A 27,500-nucleotide genomic window follows, 5' to 3' on the forward strand; every position below is an offset into this window, starting at 1 on the left:
GAGTGAACCACAACCACAGCCACACTCTCTCTCTCTCCTAACTCTGAAATAATGAAGCCTTTGACCGTTGCTATAAATGGTTTCCTTCTCATTAATGAGCGCGTCAAAAATGAATGTCTTTTGACCGGGAGAGTGACGTTCCCTTCAGACGTAGATATATGTATGTCTGTGTCGGAGTGTGTGTGTGTGTGTGTGTGTGTGTTAGCCTGTTCACCTATTTGTATGTGCAGACTCGAGCTCTTGGACCCCGCCTTTGTAATCGAGTGTTGTCTGATTATACTGAATCTCGACCTATTTTACACTTACATCTACAATCTACGTTTCTCTCTGTAGTAGATAAGATAGAACAATAGGTCGGAAGTCGGTACATTAGACATCCAAGAATCAGAAAGGCGGGGGTCCAGGAGCTATACCAGCTCAATGCTGCAAGCACCAATAGCAAATACAGACACACACATACCCAAGCCTCACCTAAACTAGTTCACCGTGAAATAAATCTCCAAAACTGGAAGACAGAAGAGTTAGGGGAGACATGATTACCACCTATGAAATTCTCATAGGAATCGACAGGGGTAGATAAAGATAAACTGTTTAACACGGGTGGTACGCGAACAAGGGGACACAGGTAGAAACTAAGTACCCACATGAGCCACAGAGACATTAGAAAGAACTTTTTCAGTGTCAGAGTAGTTAACAATTGGAATGCATTAGGCAGTGATATAGTGGAGGCTGACTCCATACACAGTTTCAAATGTAGATATGATAGAGTCCAGTAGGCTCAGAAACCTGTACACCAGTTGATTGACAGTTGAGAGGCGGGACCAAAGAGCCAGAGCTCAACCCCCGCAAGCACAACTAGATGAGTACAAATAGGTGAGTACACACACACACACTCACAGTTGAGTATGAGCTCGCTTGCATGTGTGTACTTGTGTGCGTGCAAGCACTTGTTTGTATTTAAAAGCATTCACCTGCCTAAGTGGGTTCATGAGTGCTTGCTGGAGTTCCTGACTGTTTTTCAAGTGCCTGCGCTCTTCCGAGGGGGCGAGTGTGTGAATATGTAAGTGCATTTTACCGTTCATTGTGCGCCCCCCTCCCCCCCCCTGCGTATGAAGCTTTCTCATTCCTACAGAAACACAAGAGACTTTAAGTCAGTTGTGTGAGAATGAGAGAACACAAACAGAATAAAGAGAGAGAGAGAGAGAGAGAGAGAGAGAGAGAGAGAGAGAGAGAGAGAGAGAGAGAGAGAGAGAGAGAGAGAGAGAGAGAGAGAGAGAGAGAGAGAGAGAGAGAGACATCAAGAATTAGAAGCGGGCATAAACACCCCCCAAAAGCTCTCGAACGATTATCCAGGCTGAAGATAATACCATTGACACTCAATACATTTTTAATCTATTGTTCGGGGAGAGTCAGTCTCCCGCTCACGGTAGCGAGGAGGAGAGAGAGAGAGCGAGGTGTATGTGTTACAGCCAGACTTCATGTATGCTCTATCACGATTTTATGTATGACGTGTAAATTTCCTAATGCTGTATTCATATGCATATACATATACATGACATTTGTTGCAGCTCTCTTATGTTGTGTCCAATTTTGCACGGGGGAAAAGCGTTAACAATTAATGTTTTAGGACCAACACACACACACATATATATATAATATCAGAGACTATTTTTAAAGTTGGTGTCATAACGTTTTGAGTGAGAGGTCTGTCGTGAGCTGTGCCTGGCATGAGGGGTCCAGTGACACGAGGATGGGGGGGTGGGGGGAAGGGTCATGCCTTCCTGTCATGTCATGTTCTTTTTGGTCCTGGTTCTGCTGTCTACCTGCCCCTGACTGGATATGAATATCAACCTGTGACAGTCAATGCTCAGCCATGGTGCCATGGTGAGGGGAAATTAATTTCTCTCTCTCTCTCTCTCTCTCTCTCTCTCTCTCTTTTGTGCCTTCCAAGCAAAAGTGCTAAAATATCTTCCCGTTTTCTTGTTGTAAATTAACATATATACAAAAAAGAGATTAAAACATATATATCACTATCATCATTATACTCATACTCGGTTACACCATCAACATTATCATCATTATCATCAGCTTCATCATGATATTCATTATTTCCTCCTGTTATCTCTAATTACTTTTTCCTCTCTGTTGAGAGAGAGAGAGAAAGAGAGAGAGAGAGAGAGAGAGAGAGAGAGAGAGAGAGAGAGAGAGAGAGAGAGAGAGAGAGAGAGAGAGAGAGAGAGAGAGAGAGAGAGAGAGACAGACAGACAAAGACAGAGAGAAAGAGAGAGAAAGAGAGAGAGAGAGAGAGACCGAGAGAGACCGAGAGAGACAGAGAGAGACAGAGAGACAGAGAGACCGAGAGACCGAGAGAGAGAAAGAGAGAGAGAGAGAGAGAAAGAGAGAGAGAGAGAGAGAGAGAGAGAGAGAGAGAGAGGAAGGAAGAAAGAAAGGGCCGGATCACCTCTCTCCCAAACGTCGGTTCTTATACACAAGCCACAGGAAGGACACCATTCTTTTAGGGCCGAGTTTCGTCGATATTAAAGTCGAGAGATCAAGAGAGAGGAGGATGATAGGAAAGATTGACACGGAAGAGCAGTGGAAGAGGATCAGGAGGAAGAGGGAAGATGAGGAGGCTGATGAAAAGGATCAGAGGAAAGGGCAAGATAGCCGCTAACTATGAGAATCAGCAACCGGAGGTGGAAGAGGTCTATGAGAAGATCTAAAGTTACTCACGAGGAAGAGGGAGACAATATGCAGCCGAGAGAAGTGATGTCAAAGATGCAATATATCTTGATAATGACTTCACCTGTGCAATAAATATACAAATATACAGCAAAGGCCAACAATTGAGATGAAAGTACGGGTCAGCAAACAGACTTCAGTGTGTGTGCGTGCGTGCGTGTGTGTGTGTGTGTGTGTGTGTGTGTGTGTGTGTGTGTGTGTGTGTGTGTGTGTGTGTGTGTGTGTGTGCGTGTGTGTGTGTGTATTATTATGGTCATTCAGCATGACATCGCTGGACTTTCTTTAGGGAGCCATACTTACCCCAAACCCAGCATGAAAGCCTACCAGGGAGCTCTGTCATATGTCGGTAGTGACATAATTATTAGACATCGTGGGAGGAACCCCTGAGACGTCAGCGTATCCTCACGTGATTGGGCACATCACTTGACACTTTTTTATTTTTTGGGGTTATGGCATAGACTGAGGGCGCTCACCCCAGGTGCTCACCCCAATTGCTCACCCCAGGTGCTCACCCCAATTGCTCACTCCAGGTGCTCACCCCAATTGCTCACTCCAGGTGCTCACCCCAATTGCTCACTCCAGGTGCTCACCCCAATTGCTCACCCCAGGTGCTCACCCCAATTGCTCACTCCAGGTGCTCACCCCAATTGCTCACTCCAGGTGCTCTACAGTCATTAGAGCTCTGAAACCCTATTACTCATTACTCACTAAGGCATTACTCACTCCGAACAGCCTCGAGAGTCCAGTATTTTCAGGCTCACGTTCACATCTCTGATGATTCGAGTGAATGATGACTTACAGTGTTGTGGTTCTTGACCCTTGAATGACTTTGGTGAAGGTGGAGGCTTTTACCATCTCCAGATACCTGACTGGTGCTCCAAGGAAGGTGTTTAGTCTCAAGGACCAGTTATAGGTATTTCTATCATCCTGATTGTCTGCATCCCTGGTCTGATTATCAGCATCCGTGGTCTGATTGGTAGGACACTGATCTTGTATTTCTCATGCCAGATCTCCAATCTCCGATAATTCTAGCGAATAAAACATGTTCTCTCAAGAGACGAGGAGACTTGAGTGAAGAGCTCAAGAGACTTGAGATGACATCTACGAGCCACAGTCGTTGCCACAGTGACCAGCGACACCAGCATCTTGCCTGTTTATAATAACTCTGTTGTCGTTAAGTGTAATTTGTTGTGATAGTGGCTCTTGCAAGGAGACTTTAGGGACTTGAGGATGCTTTGTGTGGTGGGGCCCAGGCTCACTCCTTGTCTGAGATAGTGACCATTGTCTCACTCTACCGCTAGTGACATCTCGATATTCTGAGGTCTCACCCTCGCAGTAACTCTGTTTTCTGTTGTTTAGATAGTTCCTTATCTATTGCGACACCTTATCTGTTACTCCTGTCCGTTTCTCCAACTTATGTAACAGCCTCTTATAGGGTACTGTATCAAAATCATTCTGATAGTCAAAGAAAATGCATCCTGCCCACCATTTTTCTTGCTTAATGTCTGTCGCCTGGTCATAGAATTCTTTTGAACCCGTGAGGCACGATTTACCATCCCTGAATCCATGTTGATGTTAGTCTCTTTTGTCCAGATGTGCTGCAAGTTTTTTTTCTCACGGTCTTCTCTAGCGCCTCGCATGGTATACAAGTTAGGAACACTGGCATGTAATTTAGGGCCTCTTGCCTGTCGGCACTTTTTGTGTATTGGGACTACATTAGCCGTCTTCCATATTTCTGGCAGGTCTCCCGTCTCTTGTGAGTGGAAGCTGGAGACCTACTGTACCAGGGAGAGTGGCAAGCAAAGTGCTCCTACACACTAATATCCATGGGGAGATTCCGGCAGGTTCAATAGCCTTTGGAGTATTAAAAGTATCAACACAAGACAGAACATGAAATAATGGGTATAAATTGGATAAGTTTAAATTTTGGAAAGACCTGGGTAAATACTGGTACGGTAATAGGGTTGTTGATTTGTGGAACCAATAACTGCATAACGTAATAGAAGTAGGATCCCTTGATTGTTTCAAGCGTAGGTCAGACATATATATATATGAATTGGGTGGTTATATATTGGAGCTGCCTCCTATGGGTTAATTGGCCTTCTGCAGTTAATTTTATTCTTATGTTCTTCCTCACGTCTACATCCATCAGATATCTTTTAACCTCATCCGTGATAACTTCAAAATCTTCGTAGGTTGCTTGGCTTATCACTACGTCTGTTAGTTCCGGGATTTCCCCTTGCTCTATTGTGAAGACATCCTGGAATCTCTTGAGTTCAACACATACTTCCTTGTACCCAGCCTCTCCATTTCTCAGTTTCATGAGCTCTTCCTTTGTTTCCCTCCTGATGTGCTGTGGTGCAATTTTCGTTGGGTTTTGGCTTTATTTGCTATGTCATTTTCATGCTGTCTCTCCGCTTCTCACTCTGAGTGTACTTAAATCGGGTACAAGTGACAGGATGAACAACCCAGCGGGTTTTCTTCCTTTTGGGAAGTGTTGTACATGCTGCTACGGCGGTGTGTCCACTCACAGGATGAGTGACGCTGCCCAATACTGTCACTATGGCGGTGTGTCCACTCACAGGATGAGTGGCGCTGCCCAATACTGTCACTATGGCGGTGTGCCCACTCACAGGATGAGTGGCGCTGCCCAATACTGTCACTATGGCGGTGTGTCCACTCACAGGATGAGTGGCGCTGCCCAATACTGTCACTATGGCGGTGTGCCCACTCACAGGATGAGTGGCGCTGCCCAATACTGTCACTATGGCGGTGTGTCCACTCACAGGATGAGTGGCGCTGCCCAATACTGTCACTATGGCGGTGTGTCCACTCACAGGATGAGTGGCGCTGCCCAATACTGTCACTATGGCGGTGTGTCCACTCACAGGATGAGTGGCGCTGCCCAATACTGTCACTATGGCGGTGTGTCCACTCACAGGATGAGTGGCGCTGCCCAATACTGTCACTATGGCGGTGTGTCCACTCACAGGATGAGTGGCGCTGCCCAATACTGTCACTATGGCGGTGTGCCCACTCACAGGATGAGTGGCGCTGCCCAATACTGTCACTATGGCGGTGTGTCCACTCACAGGATGAGTGGCGCTGCCCAATACTGTCACTATGGCGGTGTGTCCACTCACAGGATGAGTGGCGCTGCCCAATACTGTCACTATGGCGGTGTGTCCACTCACAGGATGAGTGGCGCTGCCCAATACTGTCACTATGGCGGTGTGCCCACTCACAGGATGAGTGGCGCTGCCCAATACTGTCACTATGGCGGTGTGCCCACTCACAGGATGAGTCCCGCTGCCCAAAAAACTCGCCCCTCGGGGCAAAATTTAATAAAAAAAATCTGGCCTGCTGGTATCTTTCTCTTCGCTCTCTCGGGTTCTGTTGTTTCTGCAGTGTCTCCACGCTCTTGTGCTTTGCTTCCTTATATGCCTGATCAAACCACTAATTCCCTTTATGCTTTTATCTTTGTCTTTTGGGCCTAAAATAAACTTGTGTTCTGCCTACTAACACTTCTGGACACTTCTGGGTGATGTAGTCCTCATGTCTTGTACAGACTTTTCTCCGCGTTCTGTTTCCCGCAATATTTCTATTAGGAATTTTCTCGATCCATCATATTATGGGATGAGAACATTTTTAGTATGTCATTCTTTTACTTTCTGACCAAGTTTAGGTTATTCCCATTTCCATCAGATACTTACATGTCAGTACACTGTGGTCACTCATTCATATACGGGGTTTCTAATATAACTTCCCTTATGTCTGTTGACCAGACCACACACTAGAAAGTGAAGAGACGACGACGTTTCGGTCCGTCCGAAATCATTATTATCCGTCCATTATCAAGTCGATTGTGTTTCCCTTATGTCTGACTCGTTCAGGGTGAATATCATATCAAGTTTGGCTGATTCATCATTTCTTCTTGTTCTTGTGGGTCCCTAGACATGCTGGCTTAGATGGCATCTTATCGCCATGTTTATTCATTTAGAACTCTGTGTCTGTATCTCCATATGGTTCTCTTTTCTCCAAGTCAGTCTTTCCAGTCGTCAGTCTTCATGTCCCTCAAGATTTATAGTCTGGATTTCTTCCTGCAGGTAACAAAAGCTGCTCTCACTATTATATTTATGGTTGCCTTGTTGTTTCTGTCTTACCCCTATCTTGAGGTTATCTTGAGATGATTTCAGGGCTTTAGTGTCCCCGCGGCCCGGTCCTCGACCAGGCCTCCACCCCCAGGAAGCAGCCCGTGACAGCTCACTACCTCCCAGGTACCTATTTACTGCTAGGTAACAGGGGCATTCAGGGTGAAAGAAACTTTTGCCCATTTGTTTCTGCCTCGTGCGGGAAGACCCCTGTCTGGGTCTTCTATCATTTAGTGGGGAAATGTAGTACTAATACGATTATCTTTGCTCCTCCCATTGTCATAGTTCTTATGTAGTTTCTGAACCCCTTCACAGCCTGGGATGGCCATCTCTTCGAAATACCAGTCCTTCCTTATCAGTAGAGCCGCTCCTTTTCTGTTTTTCCCCTCTCTTTCCTTACTCCGTAGTATTCCTACAGAAACACTGCATGTGTTATGATGCCTGATAGTTTTGTTTCTGTGAGTACTATTACATTTATTTTCTTCTTGTGACCTTTCCCAAGTTTGCCTTTTTTTATTTATAATCCAATCTTTGATTGTATCCAGTACCTAGAAGCAAATGTCCCGAATGTAAATATGCCAGGAGGCAAACCGGGAGTCCCTCTAATATTTAGGGGGACTCCCGGTTTAGTACCCCCCAAAGGTACTGGATGGAACAGTACCTTTGTTCCATCCAGTCTCAGTCTGTCTCTTGCTGGTTGTTTCCACTGGTGTATGTGCTTACGTGTGTGCTTTTGAGTGAATATAAGTGTAAACCTCGACTAAATTAAGGTGATGAAATAATCTGATAATGCACAACCAGGATAGAAAATATTAAATATTAAACACTTGCATGCTTTCATGTCTATTTTAACATAATTCTACACTTTAGTCGAATATCTCTCGTCCATTTGGGCTGGACGGTAGAGCGACAGTCTCACTTCATGCAGGACGGCGTTCAATCCCCGACCGTCCAAGTGGTTGGGGCACCATTCCTTCCCTCCGTCCAATTCTAAATCCTTATCCTGACCCCTTCCCAGTGCATTCTCCTGATAATTTCTTCTTTCATCTCTCCACCATAACATCATTGTCTTGTTACTGAATAATTTGTCTGCATTGCAATTATTATATTTTTACCCCTTGACTTTAAGCAGATTCGTAAAGTATTTTATTTCCATGTTTATGATTTCTAAAATTGAACAATATTAAGAGTCAATTCTATTACTGTTCAAGTCTATCTCGTCTCTCGACCCATGGGGGGGGGGGGGTGCGTTTTCGATCAAATAATTCATGATTTGTGAATTGTTTGAACGAAAATGCCCACCCATGGATGGTTATCTTGAGATCTTGAGGTTATCTTGAGATGATTTCGGGGCTTTAGTGTCCCCGCGGCCCGGTCCTCGACCAGGCCTCCACCCCCAGGAAGCAGCCCGTGACAACTGACTAACTCCCAGGTAACTATTTACTGCTAGGTAACAGGGGCATTCAGGGTGAAAGAAACTTTGCCCATTTATTTCTGCCTCGTGCGGGAATCGAACCCCCGCCACAGAATTACGAGTCCTGCGCGCTATCCACCAGGCTACGAGGCCCCTATAGTGTGATCTGTGTGTAATTCCAACAGCACTTTCCCTGGTGATTACTCTGTGAGGCTGTTTGCCTTAACAGCCTTTCGATGAGGGCTTTTGAGGACAGGTTCAGTGTGATATCAACCCCCCAGATCTTTCTCTGTGTGTGTATGCCTTAGTGTCTTAGTTTTCCAAATACAACATAATTACATTACTTTTTGGGATTTTGATTTTAAATGCGTTTTTATAACGTTACTTAAAAGTTATAAAAACGTTGAGTACTCACCTAGTAGTGCTAGGTGAGTACTTAAGAACATTTTTTGTTGGAAAAACACAGACAACAATGAAAGCATAAGTGTTGATTACGTTGTGTTTCCTGGGTTATTATAGGTTTAATAATGTTGAATTATACGATTATTCCTCTAATTTGATTAACATATATTTGCTATTTTTGTAATTCTTTTGTAATTTTTGTTATACTTTTATTAGGAGGATAATTGATATCTGTAATTATGTGCCATTAAAAGCACTTTAAACCAAAAAATAGAGAATAAAACACAGCTTAATATAAAGTTTATTCATCAGTGACGTAGAGATGACAATAGAGCTGTACAAAACCACGTGTGACATGACCAAGTGACATGTCATGACCAAATACTTGACGTGACTAGCAACATCAAGTGACCATGTTTCTGGTTCATTTTCTCCACACACACACACACACACACACACACACACACACACACACACACACACACACACACACACACACACACACACACACACGCAGCACAGAACTGGGGACTTCTTAAACCCCATACAGGGGAAAAACATCAAACACTTTCTAATTATTTCTAAATAATTAGAAAGTTTCCATTATGCCAGCAAGTACCTCATTTCCTGTTTTTGCTGTGGCTTTTGTATAATAATACATTGTAAAAGGAGTTATAGAAAAATAAAAACATGAGACACACACACACACACATGTAGATATTTATGAGGGGGTGTTTGGTTCTGTCCTGTAGTTCTGACAGCTTGGAAATATGAGGAAATTATTGTAATTGAATTTTTATTGAGAACACAATTGAACAAAAATTGGTATTAAATCTTAGGATTTACTAGTGCACAGACCATGCAACCCAAACGGTGGTGATGTAATATATATATTACAATATATATGTAACAATACGATTACAATATGTATGTAATATATATATGTAAGGTCATATGTATGCTTTGTTTAAATACAATAAGTTACAGACGCTTTGTGATGGATAAGAATTGTTTGCTCAAATGGTTTTAAGAATTTAACAATATTTTTATATGTATTTTGGACAGAGAGAAATGTTTAACATGTATATTAATATATATTTTTTTAATTTGAATGTTCCTCTCAGCATAGCGCGTATACAATGTTGTGATGTGAATAGTTCTATACATTAGAATGCCTGTTCGAGGATGGAATCCAGATTCTTAGGGGCTATCCTGACCCTACTTTGCTCCCTGATTCCTGTAGGGTACATGCCCAACAGGGTCTGGGCGGTGTTCAGCATAATTCTATCAGCATGCCACAGCCATAGGTTCCCCTTGACAATTTTGGCAGTGGCATCTCCTTCCATTTATCAAAATACTTTGCAAAAAATATAAATAATATTTCTTGTAATATTGTATTTTAAAACATTATTCACTGATCACAGTAAAATGGAGAGATTTTTTCATCTCATACTTTGGCATTAACAGTGAAAGCAAGTCACTACCATCCCCCAGACCACTCAGTCCTGAGGCTCCCCCACCAAAACTCTCCCATCAGATGGGAGAGAGGGAGACGGACAGGGAGAGGAAGAGAAAGATGGGGAAGGAAGGAGGTAGAGTATGGATAGAGAGGGAGAGAGAAGAAGAAGGATAGAGGAAGAGACAGAGAGGGATAGTCAGAAAGAGGGAGAGAGAGATAGTGATGGGGAAGAGGGAATAATGAGAGATGCATAGACCCGGCTGCCCCTTCAAGTATATATATATATATATATATATATATATATATATATATATATATATATATATATATATATATATATATATATATATATATATATATATATATATGCAAAAATGATCACAAAAACACTGATCCAAGTATGCAGAATAACCACATATGAAAAATAGAAAATGCTTAACGCGTTTTCGGCTAATTCGCCTTCATCAGAGCAAAGTAGAATCAAAGTAGAAGCAAAGATTCTACTTTGCTCTGATGAAGGCGAATTAGCCGAAAACGCGTTAAGCATTTTCTATTTTTCATATGTGGTTATTCTGCATATATATATATATATATATATATATATATATATATATATATATATATATATATATATATATATATATATATATATATATATATATATATAATATTCTTTTCATGCATCTAAAGGAAAACAAAATGCAATTTGTTAGTCATTAAGAGGATCTCCCTGACGAGGATAATTTTAAAATCTTATGAATAAGTAAAACGCTTCCCATTAAGAGATCAGAATATATAATTACTTCATATTTATGTTCTATTAGGAGCAGGCCTTTAAGGTGCAAACAGTTGATGATACTTCTTAATTAATAAGTGAAAGATCTCGTGCAGAAAAGTGCATCCAGAGTGTCTGGCACTGTGCCACACTAATCCTTAAGTGTGTCCGGAACGTAGAGAGAGAGATGTTGTTGTTGTTGTTAAAGATTCGCTACCTGGAACAAAGTTCCAAGTAGCACGGGCTATGGTGAGCCCGTAGTTTTATATTGCGTTTCAAAGTGTCTCATCCTTAAAACACAAGTCACATAAAACAATCATAATACATAATAACAATCGTAATGACTTCCTTAACAAGTCATAAGACATGTTAGACTAGAATAAAAATCCAATGGCTAATAATTAATAAAAAAAAAATGTTGTATCTACACTTGTTTGAATCCCAGAAATGTTACTGAGATTCAAAATGCTACAGCACATATCACTTCCTCCCCCACCAGGCATTGATATTATGTTTAATTGTTATCTTGAGGTTATCTTGAGATGATATCGAGGCTTACCGTCCCCCCCCCCCCCCCGCGGCCCGGTCCTCGACCAGGCCTCCTTTTTGTTACACACACACACATCCCAGGAAGCAGCCCGTAACAGCTGTCTAAACTCCCCAGGTAGATATTTACTGCTAGGTAACAGGGGGCATCAGTGTGAAAGAAACTTTTTGCCCATTTGTCTCCGCCTCCACTGGGGATCGAACCCGGAACCTCAGGACTACGTGGGTGCAGTCGCTGTCGTAAACTAATCTCACCTTAATGCACGTCTTGACGAAGGAAGGATTTTTTTAATCGAAAAAAAATCATAAGTGTTCTTAACTTCGTTATTTTTTTATTTGTTGCAACTTAGATTTGTCTAGGGTTAGGATTGAAGTATCGCGATTCCTTCTCGCACATAGATGGAAAAATGTAATTTGGTTTCTATATTTTAACTTTTTTTTTCAGTAAATCCTGTAACACCTAGTTCATCTATAATCATTTAACTTTCGGAAATCAACTCTGGCAAGGCAAATTCCAAGTATAGAATCTTGATCGTGAATTTTGATCTTTTTTTTTGTAAATTCCACACATTGTAAGCAGCATTTACTAAAATTCTAACACGCGTCTATACACAAGAATGTATCGTCTTGTTCTCACCTAAGAAGATTCAACACTAACGGTGGTGTTGAATCCTTCGTGCGAGAGTCCCAGTGGTGATTTAAATGTTAAACTCTGTGAATGGTAAAAGTTAATTCAAGTGACATTGAGAGTTTAATCACTTGTCTGGAGAGTTAAATGCCACTATCAGACACCTCTGATAGTGGTGTCTTCAGGCGTCTAAGATCATCACCTGCTGGAGAGAATCTAATTAAAAAAAAATTAGAATATAAAAATTACAAACGTAGCCTTAAACCGTTATAATATAGATTCCATAAAAACATGGCTTATAGGAACCCTATAAATACACAACCACAACGTTATATATGTTATAAAAAAACGTAATAACGCTTCAGTGGTCTGGTTACAATGTCTGTGTCTGTGTGTGTGAGGCACTGGCTATATAGCCATGTTCCCTCGCTTCTAACTGAGAGGAATCGCTAGCTCCTTGCCGCCCAACTTCATTCTCTTCCTCTGGGACGATAGGCAGCCGGGGGGTTGGGTTGGGGGGAAGTTAACATCAAGTTACGTCCACTGCGAGATAATTTGGGCCAGTCGTTCTTGCCTCCAACTCCCGCCCTCTTCCCAGGGCAGGAGAGACGCCAGCGTGCAGTGAGGGGCCACCCACAACTGAAGACAGGTGTAAATAGACAAATATACATACTGGTAATGCAACGATTTCCAAACCTTCACTTGTGGGATCGTGTCAGGTGTCAGGTGAGTACAAAGTAGAACATATAATTGAAGTACCAGACATGCAAACATTTAAATTCATGTTTCAACGGATGTTGTTATCGTCTTGGGAAGGAATGTCAATTGTTTGACCTTTTTCCATTTAAAAAAAAAAACACAAAGTCTGCTGATTCATGAACAAGGATTTACATTCAGCAATAATTCAATAAGGATTCACACAGTAATACTTCATTAAGGATTTACACCCAGCAATAGTTCAATTTGTACATCAATCCACATCAATTACATCGTTTAGAACTACATGATCATATTAAGTATGAGCATCACTTAGCACAAAGTCCTGTGTCTTATTTCATTATTTTTCATCTCATCACTCCAAGTTCTTTACAGCGGCTCACGGAGACAGAATTGCCACGTCATTCACCAATACCCATCGATTATAATGTGGAATGCTATAGTGTATCATTATACTTCTACTGATTAAATTATCTATTGCTGGAATCTGAGCATCGAAAAACACTCGCAAACACCCAATGACGAGTTTGAGCAATTTCCTAGATAAGCTCGTTAAAGGCTCAAAATAAGTTTCCAGCTTCTTCAGACAATAACTGTGAATTAATGACACCTTACATGGATAATGTCTTATGACAATCTTATGTGAGTTTTTACACACAGGCACATTTATGTCCACCCCAATTTAACAGTCTTCTCCTCATTTGTGTTCTCCAATATTGATGACACGCAATAAAGGTTTCTCCCAAAAAATAATCCCAATCTCAACATGTGAACCTTTTCAAAAACTCTTCGAAAAGTCTCACTTTTAGTTCAAGAAGCAGGCTTACAAAATCTCTTTTTTTTCCCCTTGGGCACTGTTGTTCCAATTTTTTCCAACTTAGCATAACCGAGTGTGATCAAGAACGATTGGTTTTAATCCATCTTGAGCTCTATCCGAATCTTGGAATCCAAAGGACATACTATTCTGAGCTTGTCTGGTTTAGAACCTGGTCGATGCAAGGGCGAACTCATCTGCGTAACTATCAGCGCCCCCTCTGTTGACGAATCGATCTTGAAGTTGCCTAGAATATCCCTCCTCTTGCTGCCTGGGGAGTACATCATGACAGCTCCAGCGGTGTCCAGCTTGATGCTTCCCCGTGACTCCTGTTTGAAGCTGCCCGAGGAGCCTTTCCTTGTGGTCTCTGGCATTTCTAGTTTTAAGCTTCCTGGGGATTCCTTCTTGAAGCTCCCCGAGGGACTTTTGGTCTGGGCCTCCAGTTTGAAGCTCCCAGAGGGACTCTTGAAACTTCCAGATGGGCTGTTGAAGCTCCCTGACGGACTCTTCTTTGGAGTTTCCAGCTTGAAACTCCCTGGGGATTCTCTTTTGAAGCTTCGTGAAGGACTCCTCTGTGGGGTTTGCAGCTTGAAGCTCCCAGAAACGTTTTTGAAGTTCTCGGAGGGGCTTTTCTTTGGCGTTTCCAACTTGAAGCTTCCTGGGTAATCCCTTTTGAAGGTCTCGGATGGGCTCTTCTTTGGGGCTTCTAGTTTGAAGCTCCCTGGGTATTCCCTCTTGAAGACACCAGTTGGGCTTTTCTTCGGTGTCTCTAATTTGAAGCTTCCCGGATAATCTCTCCTGAAGTTCTCGGAGGGGCTCTTCTTTGGGGTGGCTAATTTGAAGCTTCCTTGAGATTCCTGTTTGAAGCTTCCAGATGGACTTTTCTTTGGAGTTTCCAGCTTGAAGCTGCCAGGAGATTCTTTCTTGATGCTCCCTGATGGGCTCTTGAAGCTTCCCGAAGGACTCTTGTAACTTCCAGATGGGCTCCTCTGTGGAGTGTGAAGTTTGCAACTCCCGGATGAGCCCTTTCTCGCGCTCCCCGGAGTATCCAGCTTGAAGCTTCCCGATGATTCTCTCCTGAAGATCCCCAGAGTGTCCCTTGTCAGGCTCCCGCAAGAGCCCTTCCTCGTGCTTCCCGGAATGTCCAGCTTGTAGCTTCCTGACGACTCTCTCCTGTAAGTGGCTGGGGATTCCGTCATGAATGTTCCACAAGAGTTTCTCCTCGTACTCCCTGGGATTTCCAGTTTGAAGCTTCCTGTCGATTCCTTCTTTAAGTTGGTTGGCCCCTCTTGTCTGTAAGTCCCCAGTAATTCCTTGTTCAGGATGCTGGAGATCTCCATACCTCCTGGAATGTCCAATTTGAAGCTCTCTGAAGGACTCTTGAAATTCCTTGAGGGGCTCCTTGGAGTTTCTCGCTTGAAGCTCCCGGAAGCGTTTTTGAAGCTGTCGGAGGGGCTCTTCTTTGAAGCTTCCAGCTTGAAACTTCCGCCCGAAGTGCTCCTCCTCGAGCTTTCCAGCTTGAAGCTGCCTGGGGAACTCTTCTTGGAGCTCCTGCAGTAGTCTTCCTTGAAGCTTCCTTGATACTCCCTTTTGCAGCTGCCACGGGAGTCGCTTTTGAAGCTTCCAGAGGCGCTCCTCCTCGGCTTGGACATCTTGAAGCTGCCTGGGGCGTCCATCATCACACTCTCCGGAGTGTCGGCCCCGCTGCTGCTGGTGCTGGTGCTTACCACACTCCTGCCGGAGGAACAACACACACTTCCTGGGATTACTGCCTAGGACTTGCCTTAAAGTAGTGAAGGAGTTTAATGATAGTGACGATGGGGGGGGGAGGAGATGAAACTTAATTTCATAGATAAATCTTTGTCGTGGAAGAGAAGCTATATTGTATTATAGCTACGAAGGTCTATATACATATGCTGTCGATTAAATTTAAGTCTAACTAAATTGCAATTCACAAAAACTTGTGCAAATGACAGTTTGAAGTATTTTTTAGTGCATCTAGAACCTTTACAAGGGACTATTTAGATTCTTTTCATAAATTAAGATTTTCAACTAGGGATTTTGGTCTATAACATTCGTATGTGCTTAGAGTCTATGTCTAACATAATAGTTAACTATGTTAACATACTCAAGTCAAGTGGCAGCTGTAAGGATTAGAACTCGTTCATCAAGTTTTTAAAACACTAGTAGTAAAAATCGCAATAAAATCACAATTACGTGATGTATGAATGAAAATCATTTTGAGGCCATTGTAATGACTCGAACCGGCGTTCTGGAGACTTCCTGCCACTCCATGGCCTTACCCACAACATCACACCTGTGCTCTGATCATCATAAACTTTATCAGGGAAGTTCAAATGACGTATGTAAGTGTTAAAGTTTTCCATCTAAGTTGACCAGTGCCTCTGTGACTTGAGTGTGTTGATGTGACTTGTATAACACAACAAACAACATTATGTTGGAAAGACTTAAATGTTTATTTACGAGGGGGGGGGGAAGGGGGGAAGGGGTATAATACAGCACTGTTTACATACCAGGGAGGGAGAGGGGGTGGGGGGTGGGTAGCAAACACTGAAAATACGTATGCTATCTTGGGGTCTGGAAACCATGTTATAGCTCCCGGGCCCCTGCCGCAAGGGTGAGAGCGGAGGGAGGGGGAGAGAGGAGGTGTTAGACATACCTGAGGAATGACAGAGGGTTGACACTATCTAGTCTCTAGCAGGGGACTAGACCGAGCTCTCCCGGTGGTTGGGGCTGCCAGCTTTGTCCCTTGGGGCTACAAAAGGAATCCTGGGGGAGTCGCTCTCAGGATTGAAGGCCACGGTGGAGGTGGACCCGTGGTGATTGACGGAGGAAGAGGTGGAGGTGGGGGTGGAAGAGCAGAGGGGTGTAGTAGCCCGTCGTGGGGAGTGTGTAGCGGTCCTCCCCAGCGTGAGGGTGTGGTGGGTGTAAGGAGGGGGAGACAGCGTGCCCAAGACGTCTCGGGTGTACGGAGAGTCTCCTGCCGGAGCCTCGCGAGGATACGATCTGGGTAAGGTGGTTGAGGTGAGGTCGTGGGCGTACGAGGGCGGGAAGGGGGTATGCTCTGGGGCGTAATGGGCGTACACTGTGGGCTGGGTGGAGGCGGTGGTGCGGGCGGCGGGCGAAGAAGCGGCCAGTGGGCACCCCATATGTAGCATGGGGTCGGCCTCCCGCGTCATCAGCGACCCCTTCTGTATGGGGGACAGGCGGCAGCACATATTAGCTCGAGACCTCACACACACACACATACACACACATGGACATATGCGTATTCTCACGTGCATACACATGCCTATATACATATATGTGAATCTGTACATATTCTATAATTAATGCTAACAAGGTGAGGGGGGGGCTCACACCCACACACACACACAGTTAATGCCAATATTTCTGTAAGTCATTGCTGTAAACAACCGATGGCTAGAAAGGCGGGATCCAAGAGTCAGTGCTTGATCCTGCAAGCACAAATAGGTGAGTACAAATTGGTGAGCACACACACACACACACACACACACACACACACACACACACACACACACACACACACACACACACACACACACACACACACACACACACACTATAAAAATATATAATTCATAAACTCTGCACATATACACGCACACATACACATGCAAAAACATGCATTCACACATAAAGTAACCAAACACAATATACTGTATAGACCATGCACACATACACTCATGTGCACACACATGTACAAATACGCCCCCCCCCACACACATATATGTAAGCCCCCCCCCTCACACACACACATGCACGTGAAACTCGTTATCAACACTAACTAAATACCATCAAGCAACTCGGAAAATCTATAATTGTGTCCAATTAACATTTCATTTCGCATCCAGCAATCTACACTAATTTCAGTGCATAGTAACAAACCAACATTAGCATATGAACTATTTAAAGATCATTTTGAACTAGAAATCATCTAAGAACTAGAAACTCTAGATACAGACTCCCAAACTACCCTTCAAACCCTCCTGACCACTTGGGCTGGACGGTAGAGCGACAGTCTCGCTTCATACAGGTCGCCGTTCAATCCCCGACTGTCCACAAGTGATTGGGCACCATTCCTTCCCTCCCCATCCCATCCCAAATCCTTATCCTGATCCCCTTCCCTGTGCTATATAGTCATAATGGCTTGGCCTTTCCCCCTGATAATTCCCTCCCAAAGGTAAACACCTTTGCATTGAACAAACGAAATGGAGAAAAAAAAGTTTCTAAAAATGTTAGTAAGGAAGAAGAGTTGAGTGGACATCCGAAGACCTGAGTTAACCTGCCGGCCGGGGCGTGGCCAGGGACGTGAAAATGAGCGCCCATTAACAGGTCGTTGAGGTAATCTTGTGAGGGACAACTGGACTGTACAAAAGCATGGTCCGGAGGTCGACTCTCGCGCTCTAGGAAGACGAGGATTAGGAGGAGGAGGAAGATGTAGAAAAGACAAAGAATGAAAAGTCACCTAGTTAGGTTATATGTTGTTACTATGGTTATTATCTTATATCTGGAACACCAATCTGTGGTACTGTACGCGTTGCTCTGCGTCACCATTTCCTTACCAACAGCAGCGCCATCATGTGTGGTGGTGAAGGCCCCTGGTGCCGGGCCCAGGAGGCGAAGCCCCACTTGCTGTGTCCACCAGGTCAATAACACAACACTACACCACACCACCACCACACTACACCACACCACCACAACACTACACCACACTACACCACCACCACACTACACCACACCACCACCACACTACACAACACCACCACAACACCACCACCACACTACACCACACCACCACCACACTACACCACCACCACACTACACAACACTACACCACACCACCACCACACTACACCACACCACCACCACACTACACCACACCATCACCACACTACACCACCACACTACACAACACCACCACCACACTACACCACACCACCACCACACTACACCACCACACCACACCACCACAACACTACACCACACCACCACCACACTACACCACCACCACACTACACCACACCACCACCACACTACACCACACCACCACCACACTACACAACACTACACCACACCACCACCACACTACACCACACCACCACTACACTACACCACACCACCACCACACTACACCACCACACCACACCACCACAACACTACACCACACCACCACCACACTACACCACACCACCACACTACACCACACCACCACCACACTACACCACCACCACACTACACCACCACCACACCATCACCACACTACACCACACCACCACTACACTACACCACAACACAACATCGTACCTCCCTCAATACATAACAACTTTGTCCTGCATCGCGTCGTTTCCCTAAACATATCTTTAACGCACAACACAAATTATTTCCTTAATTCTAGCCTCATGTTGTCATATATTTTTTCTTGTTTTTTTCTGGAAAACGACCGTTTTCTTTCTCGCGGCCGTCACCCGTGTAAATTTACGACACTTTCTTTTTTTGTATGTATTCTCCACAAAGAAATTCGTGCCAACAGCTACCGGGAATCTCAAGAATAAACATAAATTGCTTACTGCCAACAGATAACACAGTTATTTACCTGATTATGTTACACAGAGTTGGTTCCGGCATGAAGCGGGTAATTGAGCTAGTCTCCCCTAACACGAACGCCTCTTCCTGTTTTCAGTAACGCGATTGTAAACAATAGATTCATATTATGGTTTATAATGTAGGGTTGGAGAGTGGGGGAGTGTGTGGGGGTGGGGGAGTGTGTGGGGTGGGAAAGTGGAGGTGTGTGTGGGATGGTAGAGTAGGGGAGTGTGTGTGTGTGTGGGAGAGTGGGGGTGTATGGGGTGGGAAAGTGGAGGTGTGTGTGGGATGGTAGAGTGGGGGAGTGTGTGTGTGTGTGGGAGAGTGGGGGTGTATGGGGTGGGAAAGTGGAGGTGTGTGTGGGATGATAGAGTGGGGGAGTGTGTGGGAGAGTGGGGGAGTGTGTGGGGTGGGAAAGTGGAGGTGTGTGTGGGATGGTAGAATGGGGGAGTGTGTGTGTGTGTGTGAGAGTGGGGGTGTATGGGGTGGGAAAGTGGAGGTGTGTGTGGGATGGTAGAGAGTTAACCATTCATTGTAATTCCAAATTTGTCCATGAATGTCAACAAAGGTACCTCGCTCGCCCTGAGTAGCTACAACGGATAAAATACGAGGTATTAAAACCCGCGAACGCCAGCCACCGACCTGACCAACGTGGAAGTCTGTGAGCTGCAACTCTTCATAATGCCGTGTATTTAGTCCGTTGGGGGATCGTAACGGACAAAATCTTGTATGTTGGGAACAATACACTCAAACACAACTTCTCTGGGCTTTTGAGCATGTGTGTGTGTGAAGTGACTCCTGGCTTCGTTACACGCTGGTAACACAACAATCACAACCAGGGGAACTCATGAGTGCATCTCCGAAAGCTACCACCACCACCACCACCACCAATATATCCTCCAACACTACCACCACCAATAACTCCAACACTACCACCACCAATATTTCCTCCAATACTACCACCACCAATAACTCCAACACTACCACCACCAATATTTCCTCCAACACTACCACCACCAATAACTCCAACACTACCACCACCAATATTTCCTCCAACACTACCACCACCAATATTTCCTCCGACACTTCCAACACCAATAAATCCAACACTTCCACCACCACCACCCCCAATATCTCATCCAACACAAACCAATATCTCTAAAACACTACCACCACCACTTCCACCAGTATCTCCACCAACACTACAACCACCACCATTATCACCACCAGACCTGCTTCCTCCACTCCACACAATAACAACAACAACACGCTCCACATCAAACTATATTAAAATCGATGAAGGTAAACAAAGAGAGCGGCGGTGGAGCCTCACACAACTGAGAATTACTTCTCAAGTGACCGATCCTCTGACTGGGAGAGACACTGAGATGGGGAAGAGCGCGGTGAGAGATAACTAGGGGAATGAGAGAGACGGTGAGAGAGATAACCAGGGGAATAAGAGAGGAGTTAATGAGATCGGGGATTGGTTGATGAGGACGGGATGTGGTTGATGAGGACGGGATGTGGTTGATGAGGACGGGCTGTGGTTGATGAGGACGGGATGTGGTTGATGAGGACGGGATGTGGTTGATGAGGACGGGATGTGGTTGATGAGGACGGGCTGTGGTTGATGAGGACGGGCTGTGGTTGATGAGGACGGGCTGTGGTTGATGAGGACGGGCTGTGATTGACGAGGACGGGATGTGGTTGATGAGGACGGGATGTGGTTGATGAGGACGGGCTGTGATTGATGAGGACGGGCTGTGATTGATGAGGACGGGATGTGGTTGATGAGGACGGGCTGTGATTGATGAGGACGGGCTGTGATTGATGAGGACGGGCTGTGATTGATGAGGACGGGCTGTGATTGATGAGGACGGGCTGTGATTGATGAGGACGGGCTGTGGTTGATGAGGACGGGCTGTGATTGATGAGGACGGGCTGTGATTGATGAGGACGGGCTGTGATTGATGAGGACGGGCTGTGATTGATGAGGACGGGCTGTGATTGATGAGGACGGGCTGTGATTGATGAGGACGGGCTGTGATTGATGAGGACGGGCTGTGGTTGATGAGGACGGGCTGTGATTGATGAGGACGGGCTGTGATTGATGAGGACGGGCTGTGATTGATGAGGACGGGCTGTGATTGATGAGGACGGGCTGTGATTGATGAGGACGGGATGTGGTTGATGAGGACGGGCTGTGGTTGATGAGGACGGGCTGTGATTGATGAGGACGGGCTGTGATTGATGAGGACGGGCTGTGGTTGATGAGGACGGGCTGTGATTGATGAGGACGGGCTGTGGTTGATGAGGACGGGCTGTGATTGATGAGGACGGGCTGTGATTGATGAGGACGGGATGTGGTTGATGAGGACGGGCTGTGATTGATGAGGACGGGATGTGGTTGATGAGGACGGGATGTGGTTGATGAGGACGGGCTGTGATTGATGAGGACGGGCTGTGATTGATGAGGACGGGATGTGGTTGATGAGGACGGGCTGTGGTTGATGAGGACGGGATGTGATTGATGAGGACGGGATGTGGTTGATGAGGACGGGATGTGGTTGATGAGGACGGGCTGTGATTGATGAGGACGCCTGATACATTCAAGTGTCGTAAGGTAAGATCAATATTAGGAGAAAGCACTAAGACATTACGAGTTGCCTTTCCCCCAAAGGTGTAGATCCACCATAATCTCCAACCTTTTCAATAGTCATCACCTTACACTTGTTGGGATTTAATTCTAGCATCCATTTGTGTGCCCACTCCCGGAGTTTGTCAAGCTGCAGGAGTCCTAGGGAGCTCCACCTGTCACCTTCGTCCAGTTCGATACTTGTGGGGGAGTGTGACCCTTTGTTTTCTATCCTTCAGATACTCCTTTAGCCAATTTAGGGGTGGAATGGTGGTGGTGAAGGCGTGGTTGTGGTGGTGGAGGCGTGGTTGTGGTTGTGGTTGTGGTGGTGGAGGCGTGGTTGTGGTTGTGGTGGTGGAGGCGTGGTGGTGTTGGTGGTGGTGGAGGCGTGGTTGTGGTGGTGGTGGTAGAGGCGTGGTTGTGGTGGTGGTGGTGGAGGCGTGGTGGTGGTGGTGGAGGCGTGGTTGTGGTTGTGGTGGTGGAGGCGTGGTTGTGGTGGTGGTGGTGGAGGCGTGGTTGTGGTGGTGGTGGTGGAGGCGTGGTTGTACACTGGGCGTGAGTTTGTTTACTAATCCACGTATCCACGTGCCACGAATCTCATTCTGCTCTAACCTATTAACCTGTATCGTCGAGTTTCTGGTGGAGTTATCGGACCGAAGACCAGCCAATCACCAGTGAAGCCTGACTGAGACCAGACTGCAAGAGTAAAAGAACTCTCTCTCTCTCTCTCTCTCTCTCTCTCTCTCTCTCTCTCTCTCTCTCTCTCTCTCTCTCTCTCTCTCTCTCTCTCTCTCTCTCTCTCTCTCTCTCTCTCTCTCTCTCTCTCTCTCTCTCTCTCTCTCTCTCTCTCTCTCTCTTTCTTAAAATTTTGCCCCGAGGGGCGGGTTTATTGCGCAGCGCCACTCATCCTGAGAGTGAACACACCACCATAGCAACATGTACACTCCCCAATAGGAAGAAAACCCGCTGGGTTGTTCATCCTGTCACTTGTACCTCTTTCTCTCTCTCTCCCTCCCAACTCACCTGCCGAAGAAGGGTCCCAGGATTGATATAGAAGGAGCCGTCGTGCCCCTGCAGGTACTCCTTCATCTGCTGCTGGTGCTGCTGGGGACTGGGCGACTGCTGCTGCCTCGGGGAGGACGCCGGCGTGTGCTCCTGAAGGTGCAGGTCAGTCACTGGTTGCATCTTTGCTGTGTAGCTCTGCTGGGTCTCCTTCACCTGGTGGTCTGTGAGGGGGTGAGGGGGTGAGAGACGGGAGGGAGGGGCACAGACGAGAGGAGAGAGAGAGGCTGGTATCATAGAGGAATAGATTGGTTGTATGTCTGTAGAATACAGTGAGAATGGTGTATGACTGTAAAGTACAGTGAGAAAGGTTGTATGACTATAAAATACAGTGTGTAAGGTTGTTTGGCAGTATAATACAATAAGAATGGCTGCATAGCAGCAGAATACAATGAGAATGGCTGCATAGCAGCAGAATACAATGAGAATGGCTGCATCGCAGCAGAATACAATGAGAATGGCTGCATCGCAGCAGAATACAATGAGAATGGCTCTATGGCCGCAGAATACACTTTTAGAATTGTTGAACAACTAAGATGAACAACGCTGCTTATGTTCATACATGTAACAGCCTAATAATATCCATTATGTTTCATCCACTTATTCATCTCAATCACATCCTGAACCACCTCACCCCAAAAGAATATAAGCCTCTGCAAATGCATGGCAAATTTGTCTTTGAAAATGTAAGGAGTGCCTTGCGCAACGCATCCCTAGGCGTCAGACCATAATATAATGTGAAAATGAACTTTGGAGAGTTAATTTTTCAGCCCAAAACTACCCCAAGAGCTCACCATCATTGACGGGGATGAGATCAGGATTGTGGTCGTCAGTTGACGTACTGTCTTCGGGTCCTCTGAGGGGCACCGAGGCCCCTGACCCCTTATCGTAGACCATCTTGACCTCGGGTTTAAGGGGTCGAGGGCGCCTCGACCTGACCACTAGGGCGATGACCAGACCCATGAGCAGCAACGAGGCCAGCACCCCCAGCAGCACCGCCAGGATGGGGGTCAGGGCCAGTGAGCCCACACCTGCAGGAGAGACAAGAAATGGGTGAGAACGCGGGAAGGGGGGAGTGGGTCGGTGGAATAGGTGGGTGGAATAGGTGATGGGGGGAAGTGTGGGTGGTTATCACCTATCCTTTTTTTAAATCAACTGGGTGTTAATCACTCTCCACCTTTCAAGGTTTTTATCTACGTTTTCATCCACCCACGCCAGCACACACCTACGCCAGCACACACCTACGCCAGCACACACCCACACCAGCACACACCCACACCAGCACACACCCACACCAGCACACACACCCACACCAGCACACACCCACACCAGCACACACCCACACCAGCACACACACCCACACCAGCACACACCCACGCCAGCACACACCCACACCAGCACACACCCACACCAGCACACACCCACACCAGCACACACCCACACCAGCACACACCCACACCAGCACACACACCCACACCAGCACACACCCACACCAGCACACACCCACACCAGCACACACCCACGCCAGCACACACCCACGCCAGCACACACCCACACCAGCACACACACCCACACCAGCACACACCCACACCAGCACACACCCACGCCAGCACACACACCCACACCAGCACACACACCCACACCAGCACACACCCACGCCAGCACACACCCACACCAGCACACACCCACGCCAGCACACACCCACACCAGCACACACCCACACCAGCACACACCCACACCAGCACACACACCCACCACAGCACACACCCACACCAGCACACACCCACACCAGCACACACCCACACCAGCACACACCCACACCAGCACACACCCTACACCAGCACACACCCACACCAGCACACACACCCACACCAGCACACACCCACACCAGCACACACACCCACACCAACACACACACCCACACCAACACACACACCCACACCAGCACACACCCACACCATCACACACACCCACACCAGCACACACACCCACCACAGCACACACCCACACCAGCACACACCCACGCCAGCACACACCTACACCAGCACACACATATGGTCTCCTAGGAGATAGGAGACCAAAGGGACAGTACACAATGAAGGGGAACAGCCTACCTGTAACGACGCGTGAAAGAGACCTGGGGGTGGATGTAACACCTAATCTATCTCCTGAGGCACATATTAATAGGATAACGACAGCAGCGTACTCTACACTGGCAAAAGTTAGAACATCATTCAGAAACCTAAGTAAGGAGGCATTTAGGGCGCTTTACACTGCCTACGTAAGGCCAGTCTTAGAGTATGCCGCCTCATCATGGAGTCCCCATCTGAAGAAGCATATAATGAAACTGGAAAAGGTTCAGAGGTTTGCAACGAGACTCGTCCCAGAGCTACGAGGGATGGGGTATGAAGAGCGCCTGAGGGAACTGTGCCTTACGACACTAGAAAGAAGAAGGGAGAGGGGGGACATGATAGGAACGTATAAGATACTCAGAGGAATTGACAGAGTGGACATAGACGCAATGTTCACACGGAATAGTAACAGAACGAGAGGACATGGATGGAAGCTTGAAACTCAGATGAGTCACAGAGATGTAAGGAAGTTTTCTTTTAGCGTGAGAGTAGTGGGGAAATGGAATGCACTTCAGGAACAGGTTGTGGAAGCAAATACTATTCATAATTTTAAAACCAGGTATGATAGGGAAATGGGACAGGAGTCATTGCTGTAAACAACCGATGCTCGAAAGGCGGGATCCAAGAGTCAATGCTCGATCCTGCAAGCACATATAGGTGAGTACATATAGGTGAGTACACACCCACACCAGCACACACCCACGCCAGCACACACCCACACCAGCACACACACCCACACCAGCACACACCCACGCCAGCACACACCTACACCAGCACACACACCCACACCAGCACACACACCCACACCAGCACACACCCACACCAGCACACACCCACACCAGCACACACCCACACCAGCACACACACCCACGCCAGCACACACCCACACCAGCACACACCCATACCAGCACACACACCCACACCAGCACACACACCCACACCAGCACACACACACACCAGCACACACCCACACCAGCACACACCCACACCAGCACACACACACACCAGCACACACCCACACCAGCACACACCCACACCAGCACACACACACACCAGCACACACCCACACCAGCACACACACACACCAGCACACACCCACACCAGCACACACCCACACCAGCACACACCCACACCAGCACACACCCACACCAGCACACACACACACCAGCACACACACACACCAGCACACACACACACCAGCACACACCCACACCAGCACACACACACACCAGCACACACACACACCAGCACACACCCACACCAGCACACACCCACACCAACACACACCCACACCAGCACACACCCACACCAGCACACACCCATGCCAGCACACACCCACACCAGCACACACCAACACCAACACACACCCACACACACACCAACACCAGCACACACCCACGCCAGCACACACCCACACCAGCACACACCCACACCAGCAGGTGTGGATACAGGAGTACCTAAGTAACAGGAGACAACGAGTCAGTGTGAGGGGTGAGGTCTCAGATTGGCGAGACGTTACGAGTGGAGTACCGCAGGGGTCAGTCCTTGGACCTATACTGTTTCTGATATATGTAAATGATCTTCCAGAGGGTATAGAATCGTTTCTCTCAATGTTTGCCGATGATGCAAAAATTATGAGGAGGATTGAAACTGAGGACGATAGTAGGAGGCTACAAGATGACCTAGACAGACTGAGTGAATGGTCCAACAAATGGCTGTTGAAGTTCAACCCGAGTAAATGCAAAGTAATGAAACTAGGTGGTGGAAATAGGAGGCCAAACACAGGATACAGAATAGGAGATGAAGTACTTAATGAAACGAACAGAGAGAAAGATCGAGGAGTTTATATCACACCAAACCTGTCTCCTGAAGCCCAAATAAAAAGAATAACGTTTGCGGCATATACGAGGCTGGCTAACATCAGAACAGCGTTCAGGAACCTGTGTAAGGAATCATTCAGAATCTTGTACACCACATATGTAAGCCCAATCCTGGAGTATGCGGCCCCAGCATGGAGCCCGTACCTTGTCAAGCACAAGACGAAGCCGGAAAAAGTCCAAAGGTATGCCACTAGACTGGTCCCAGAACTAAGAGGCATGAGTTACGAGGAAAGGCTGCGGGAAATGCACCTTACGACACTGGAAGACAGAAGAGTAAGGGGAGACATGATCACAACCTACAAAATCCTCAGAGGAATCGACCGGGTAAACAAGGATAAACTATTCAACACTGGTGGGACGCGAACAAGGGGACACAGGTGGAAACTGAGTACCCACATGAGCCACAGAGACGTTAGAAGGAACTTTTTCAGTGTCAGAGTAGTTAACGGATGGAATGCATTAGGCAGTGATGTGGTGGAGGCTGACTCCATACACAGTTTTAAATGTAGATATGA

General features: G+C 46.4%; 2 protein-coding genes across 4 annotated transcripts in view; both read right to left on the reverse strand.

The window, feature by feature from the left end:
• LOC123763483 (proteoglycan 4-like) overlaps positions 1 to 5,065 on the reverse strand; it is a 46,120-nt gene extending 41,055 nt beyond the window's left edge. The window contains exons 1-2 of the mRNA XM_069304495.1: positions 4,880 to 5,065; positions 3,542 to 3,711 (exon numbers count right to left, since the gene is read on the reverse strand). Coding sequence (XP_069160596.1) covers positions 3,542 to 3,711; positions 4,880 to 5,065 — 356 coding nt within the window. The remainder of the gene's footprint in view (positions 1 to 3,541; positions 3,712 to 4,879) is intronic.
• A 7,306-nt stretch (positions 5,066 to 12,371) lies between these two features.
• LOC123763553 (nephrin) overlaps positions 12,372 to 27,500 on the reverse strand; it is a 420,310-nt gene continuing 405,181 nt past the window's right edge. For 2 of the 3 annotated variants that reach the window (XM_069304620.1, XM_069304619.1), the window contains 4 exons: positions 23,768 to 24,004; positions 22,935 to 23,137; positions 16,754 to 16,860; positions 12,372 to 15,382 (listed from right to left, as the gene is read on the reverse strand). In XM_069304620.1, the coding sequence (XP_069160721.1) occupies positions 13,747 to 15,382; positions 16,754 to 16,860; positions 22,935 to 23,137; positions 23,768 to 24,004 (2,183 nt within the window). In that variant the 3' untranslated portion in view covers positions 12,372 to 13,746. Of the gene's footprint in view, positions 15,383 to 16,328; positions 16,861 to 22,934; positions 23,138 to 23,767; positions 24,005 to 27,500 lie in introns of all 3 variants that reach the window. The other variant, XM_069304621.1, reaches the window with a different exon arrangement.

This window comes from Procambarus clarkii, chromosome 52, assembly GCF_040958095.1.
Source record: "Procambarus clarkii isolate CNS0578487 chromosome 52, FALCON_Pclarkii_2.0, whole genome shotgun sequence".
NCBI classification, from domain to species: domain Eukaryota; kingdom Metazoa; phylum Arthropoda; class Malacostraca; order Decapoda; family Cambaridae; genus Procambarus; species Procambarus clarkii.